At 32.4% G+C, this 7,131-nt stretch overlaps 1 protein-coding gene across 1 annotated transcript; it reads left to right on the top strand.

Annotated features, from left to right (window-relative positions):
* Positions 1 to 3,874: 3,874 nt before the first annotated feature.
* LOC132610098 (cytochrome b561 and DOMON domain-containing protein At3g25290-like) lies at positions 3,875 to 6,370 on the top strand. The gene is made up of 4 exons (XM_060324357.1): positions 3,875 to 4,520; positions 4,668 to 4,811; positions 5,465 to 5,719; positions 5,884 to 6,370. The coding sequence occupies exons 1-4, from the start codon at positions 4,044 to 4,046 to the stop codon at positions 6,154 to 6,156; spliced, it is 1,149 nt and encodes a 382-aa protein (XP_060180340.1). The 5' UTR covers positions 3,875 to 4,043; the 3' UTR covers positions 6,157 to 6,370.
* Positions 6,371 to 7,131: the final 761 nt, after the last annotated feature.

Here is a 7,131-nt window from a genome sequence, read left to right on the forward strand (position 1 = left end):
AAATATTCTCAGTCACAAAAACACCCATCACAAATCGTTTACTTTTTCAGTTTTAGTTTAGTACAGCAACCATCTTGATTTTCACTTTCTTGAATAGTTTCATTCGAATTTGAATTAGCTTAACAGTAGAATCTAAGTCTCTGTGAGATCGATATCTGGACTTAACAGTCTATATTACTTGTACGACCACGTATACTTGCGTGTGCGTTTGAACCAATACAAAACAAGCGCAAGTATCTCTTTTGTTTTTGGGTAATTTATATGCTAAAATTGGAAATCAAGTAAACATTTTTATAGCACAGCTATACCAATGGTAGTTTACCATGTGAATTGACTGTTTATTACCCTCTTCACTCAATGGCAATATTTTTGAAAAAGTAAAAAGAAAATTAAAAGCATATCAGTACAAAGGGTATAAAAAGAACACTTGTAAGGTTAAAAAACAATATTCCGGGAAAATATTTATAACCTCCAAGTGTTTTTTTAATACTAAGGTATAGTTGAAAACAATTAGTATTAATTGTCTTATAAGATAGTAAAAAAAAAAAAACACATAAAATGAGACAGAAAAAAATATTTTTTATTGATCCAATTAATCTGGACTTACAATCCGTGGAACACGTTAAATAGAAAGGTGCCCCATAACACAAGTTTAGCCATCTCCATCGAGATATGTCTGTCGTTAAAAGTATAGAGTAAATTCCAGATCTCCTGGGCCTTAGCACATTCTTTATGTTGTGTGGTAGAAAATATTGTATTGGTCGCTTTTCTTTATATATATATATATATATATATATATATATAATAAAATAATAATGCTGAGTGATTTTTCTGTCCCAGTATTGTCATTCCCGATGAAGTCTTTGTAGGACACATTTGGACATAAAGGAATTTTTACTTTTTTCACGTTTGGACACGTTTGAATTCATGAAGTGACAATTATGTTGGAATAATTTTTTTTCCTGTTAAAACGACACTCATTTTGGGATGAAGGACGTAAAAGGAAACAACAAAATAATTTTGGGAATGAAATAAATCAACATAATAAGGAATAAATTAGTATATTATATTTAATTCTCCCAATTTTATAGACATGAATAAGGAAACAATATCATAATTTTTGAAAAAAATAAATAAATAGAAATCCGAATATCTATGAAATGGTCACATATTTATTGAATCAATATAAACAATAGCTCAAGTAGCCTTTTCTTGGTAATTTGTATGCTAAGATTGGAAATCAAGTAACAAAATTAACCACAGGGATTTATATACTAGCATAGTTATATCAGCGACTGTTTTCCATGTGAATTGAATGAAATTTGTATTTACCCTCTTTCCTTAAAAGCATACTGTCCACTTGTCGGGTTAAAAAACTATATATTCCGGGAAAGCATTTACTATAGCCTTCCAAATACATATATAAATTAAATAGTTATTTCTTTTTACGAGTTATGGCTTTTCCTTAATTTTTCTTTCGTTTTTTTGACTCTTCCACTCCTTTTTTCCAATGAGCGCGAGTACCCCTTTTGGCTTTTATGGTAATTTGCTGCTAAAATTGGAAATCAAGTAACAAATTTAATCACGGTAGTATACCATGTGAATTGATTTTGTATTGCCCCTCTTCCTAGGAATCTTAGAGCCCGTTTGGATCCGCTTATTTTAGGTGCATTCAAGCACTTTTATAGTATTTGAATAAAATAAAAAAGTATTTTAAATACTTATTTTCAAGCTGAAATAGCAAAAATTAATAAAAAATCATAAGCTAAAATTCCAAACTTATAACTTTTAGCTTACAAACTAAAATTCAAACAGGCTCTTAATAGCTCAGTTAGTTGACTTAACTTTCACTTTATCAGTGAATGTTCCATTAATAAAAAAAATAAAATTAAAAAGGTACTCTAAAACAGAGTCCGGAACCAAAATGACCCAAAAAAAACCTTTTGAACCAAAATATCTCAACTAAAAAAAAGGTGACATAAGTAACTTTAGCGCAGTAATTTACTGCACTAAAGGACTTAACCGTAACGGCACAGTTAAGTTCTTTAACGCAATAAAATACTGCATTATAGAACCCGGTAATTTTTTTTATAACGCAGTAAAATACTGCGTTATAGAAACAATAAAAAAAAAAAAATGGCCAACTTTATTTTTTGCAACACTTTAGTATTTTTTTTTTCATATTTTGACCAACAATTAGTCGTGTGTCAAGACTCCGAAACGTCAATATTTTTTATAGAATCTGATATATTTTTTTGCGTACAATAATGTATGCTCAATACATCAAGGATAAGTAAACGTTCGAATCGTCATTTTAGGGGTTGAAAAGGTGCCCAAAGTAAGTTTTGTTTGAAAACTTTATGTTTAAGTGTTCTATTTTTATTTTAGTCAACTTTATATGTCGAGAAAATTAGTCAACTTTATTTTGAAAAATTGAAACCACAAAAGTGAAACTGACATTCACAGCTACATTGCCCCGGGATTTTTACGTTGAAATCTATTGCGTATAGTCATATTGTAAGTAAAGAAAACTAAAAACTTCAAGTCAATTTGGGGGGAAATTGAAATTGAATAGGATAACAAGTGTTTTTTTAAAAATCGGCTTGGCCAAACCGCCTTGCGGCAGTTTGTCCGCGTAGATCTCGAAAAATACACAAGATAAAAAAAATCGTGTAAAAACGGATATCCCAGCGCAAAGTTATGACCATCTAAAGTTTGATCACTTTACAACTAGTTTTTCTCCCTATATTTTTTAGAATTAGATTTATATTCAAAATAAAGTTATGTCTTGATTAAAAAATAACACGCTTAAATCAAAACCTTAAAAAATAAAACACTTAAACCTAAAGTTTTCAAACAAAAGTTATTTCGGGTACCTTTTCAACCCTTAAAAGGACGATCCGAACGTTTACGTATCCTTGATGTATTGAGCCTACATTATAGTATGTAGAAAAAATATCAGTTTCTATATAAAATATTGAAGTTTCAGAGTTTTGACACACGACTAATCGTTGGTCAAAGTATGAAAAAAACACTAAGTGTTGAAAAGAAAAGATTTATTAAAATAAGATGTTGCGATCTTTTTATGGAAAAAAACACTAAGTGTTCCTTAAGTGTATTATTTTTTAATGCGTAACTTTATTTCGAATATATTGCAAAACAAATCGCGTAAATCGGACTTCTGAGCGCAAAAAATCGCGTATATTCGAAATAAAGTTACGCTTTAAAAAATAATACACTTAAATCTAAACCCTAAAAATAAAAAACTTTAAGCTAATGACAACAAGTCTTCAAACAAAAATGGACGTCTATGTACATAGAACACTTAAACCTAAAGTTTTCAAACAAAACTTACTTTGGGCACCTTTTCAACCCCTAAAATGACGATCCGAACGTTTACATATTCTTGATGTATTGAGCCTACATTATTGTACGCAGAAAAAAATATCAGGTTCTATATAAAATATTGACGTTTCGAAGTCTTGACACACGACTAATCGTTGATCAAAGTATGAAAAAAACACTAAGTGTTACAAAAAATAAAGTTATCCATTTTTTTTTTTTTGATCATTGTTTCTATAACGAAGTAAAATATTGCGTTATAGAAAAAAAATTACTGGGTTCTATAACGCAGTAAAATACTGCATTAAAGGACTTAACCGCGCCGTTACTTTAAGTCCTTTAGCGCAATAAATTACTGTGCTAAAAGTACTTATGTCTATTTTTTTTTATTGGATATTTTGGTTGAACAGATTTTTTTTTTTGGGTCATTTTCGTTCCGGAATCCGGACTCTCTAAAACGAAATTAAAAGCATATGTAAACCATACGGTTATAAACTGTACACTCGTAGGGTTAAAAAACGATATTCCTTCGAAAACATTAAACATTTATAACCTTCCAAATTTACATTTTCCCATACTCTCTCTAGCTGTCCTGTCTCTCACACTTTATCTCTCAAATAAATACACATATATATCTCCCCCACATTCGCCGGAATCTGGTCATTAAAGATTCCCCGGAAAACTCTAAATCTCCGGCACCAATGTCTTTACCGGCCATAACTTTCCTTGTCATTATTTCTCTAATAATAATCCCCTCATCACTTTCCCAACAAACATGTTCATCACAAAAATTCACAAACAACAAAATTTACACACGTTGTAGCGATCTTCCAACGCTAAAATCATTCCTACATTGGACATATGATGTTTCAAATTCTACCCTTTCTGTTGCATTTATTGCACCACCAAATAAACCTGATGGATGGATTTCTTGGGCTATAAATCCAAATGGTGTTGGTATGGTTGGGTCACAATCTCTTGTCGCATTTAAAAACCCCAGTGGAAAAATGGTTGTTAAGACGTATGATATTACGAGTTATAGTGATATTAAAGAATCAAATAAGTTGTGGTTTGATGTTAAAGAGGTTGAAGCTGAGTTTTCAGGTGGGTTTATGAGGTTGTTTGCGACAGTTGTGTTGCCGGAAAAGGGGAAAACGAGGTTGAATCATGTGTGGCAGGTGGGACCCTCTGTTTACTAATAGTTGTTGTGTTTAATTAAAAAAGATGCCGTGTTTTATGTGGTTAACTTATATTTTAGTACGTGGTTAACTTATCACGTGCAGCACGTATTTTATGTGGTTAACTTATTGTCGTGTGTGTGGCAGGTGGGGCCTGCGATTAGTAATGGTTTTCCTGCAAAGCATGATTTTCAGCCAGGTAATTTGAATTCTAAAGGGACACTTGATTTGGTGAGTGGTGAAAGCAAAAGTGGTGGTGGTTCTGGTGATTCTAAGGTCAAGAAGAAAAATGTGAGTTTTTTTAGCCCTGCTTCGACTCTAATAGTATTTAGTTAATGATTGTTAATCTAAGCGTGAAGTATGGCTTAATTGTAAAATTGACCATTTTAGGTACCCCTTAAGCCAAATTGTTTTCCTTGTCAACAAATATGGCTGAAGGGGTAACTAAAATGGTCATTTTCTTTCGAATTTTTGAGCAAACAGAGAATCTTTTATGTGTGTTTTCGTATGCTATGTATATTTGGATGAAAAACCAGTTCAGTTATGTTGGGCTTTATTTCATATAGCATCTGTAATTTTTTTCGTTTTTTGTCGCTAGCTTTTGTCTATTTTTGCCTTTTTCATGTTCAAGTAGTATCTATACAAAGATTTTAGCTCAGAAAATAATATATTGTTCCTAGGAATCTTGAAATAATACTAGCTTTTACCGGATATTCAACTCATGTTTCTTGAATTGTTAAAAGAAAAAAGTCTTTTTTGGTCAAATTGGTATATCCTGGAATAATTACAGGCTAAATAAAGATAGCAGATAGACTGGTAGGAAATAAATACATCTTAAACCCCCCTTATTTCTTTTCAATTTCTGGATTATCATGTGTTTTTTTGTTGATGGTGGATCCATTACCTGTAAGGGTGTTTAAAAAGTTCTGTAACTTTTACTACAGATACATGGAATCCTTAATGCTATTAGTTGGGGATTTCTGTTTCCAGTCGGGATCATCATAGCGAGGTACATGAGGACTTTCAAATCTGCTGATCCAGCATGGTTTTATCTTCATGTTTCCTGCCAATGTTCTGCTTATGTTATTGGAGTTGCTGGTTGGGCAACTGGTCTTAAGCTTGGAAATGAATCAAAGGGTATCACATATGATGTCCATCGTAATATTGGGATTGCACTCTTCTGTCTTGCAACATTGCAGGTAATGCTTGACTTTTCTTAAATCCCGAATCATTATATCATTTATGCTAGTGAAGCTAATCTTTACTTCCCAGAAACTTATTATATGCGCCTTAGAATAGGCAATTTCTAATAACTGTTTAGTTGATTTCCGTGTGGATGTACTGGTGTTACGTTTGTTTGTAGGTTTTTGCCCTGTTATTGAGGCCGAAGAAGGACCATAAGTACAGATTTTACTGGAATATCTACCATCACGGAGTTGGCTATATAATACTTATCCTCAGTTTGATTAATATATTCAAAGGTCTCAACATACTAAATCCAGCAACAAAGTGGAGATCTGCGTACGTTGGTATACTAGTGGTGTTAGGAGCAAGCGCGCTGTTGTTGGAAGTGATTACCTGGATTGTTGTGTTAAAGAGGAAATCTAACAAATCCACCAAACCATATGATGGTTGATTTTTACACTTGACAGGGGGGACTATAAAATCTGACTTTCATAATCGGTTGCTACTGTTATTACTACCTAAATCAGTTTATATATATTTAAATTTGCATGAAGCTATTTTTTTTTATCCCCTAGTTCTTCTGTTCGCCTCATTGTACAATTGGCTTCGAGACTCAGGTTGTGTATAAATATTAAATACGTGACTTGACCACTTCAGTTGAACAACACATTGTCTATGTTTTTAGGCCAGCCTTGAATGAATTATATGCTGTTCTTTTTCATTGCTAATCATTTGTGAATGCATGCGAGAGCTGTTGTTGGCCCTAGAAAATGATAGTTGTGTGACACCATACGCTTGAAACACATGCCAAACCTGCCTTCCTTTTACTTTCCTTCAACTTGTCGTTTGTGTTTTAAGTGGACTGTGGAGGCAGAGTTGACATTGTAACGTGCACTTTGGACATGAATGTACTATAAAATTACCACTTATAAGCAATCACATTTGCTTAACATACTTGAGTAAGCAAACCACTAACCGGCCATGTGAGAAATTTCCATTGTTTGTCTTTTACAAAATATTTAAATCTTCTTTCTTTGCAAAACACAACCCAAGCGACTTGGTACTTCATATTTTTCACATTTATTTTTAAGGTGAGTGGAACTGTGAACATGGAAGAAGATGGACCTTCTAAGATCTTTTCATTAAACGGTGGAAGATGGACTACAATCATTGGATTCTTCTGCCACGTCCCTAGAATTAATCAGCAGAACCACTTTGCTTTTTCTTGCAATGCACATTTTAAAGTCGAAGATTTCCTGATTACTCCCTCGAAAACACAATATTTGTCTTCTAAAATTTTTTGTATTCCTTAAAAAGTATGTTTAGTAATCTTAATTATAAAAATATTTGTCAAAATCATTCCTTGTCATTACCGTAAACGTCTCGTTGAAAAATATTTGTCTAAATCATTCCCTAACATTATTCT

The sequence above is a fragment of the Lycium barbarum genome, chromosome 9, assembly GCF_019175385.1.
Source record: "Lycium barbarum isolate Lr01 chromosome 9, ASM1917538v2, whole genome shotgun sequence".
Lineage (NCBI taxonomy): Eukaryota > Viridiplantae > Streptophyta > Magnoliopsida > Solanales > Solanaceae > Lycium > Lycium barbarum.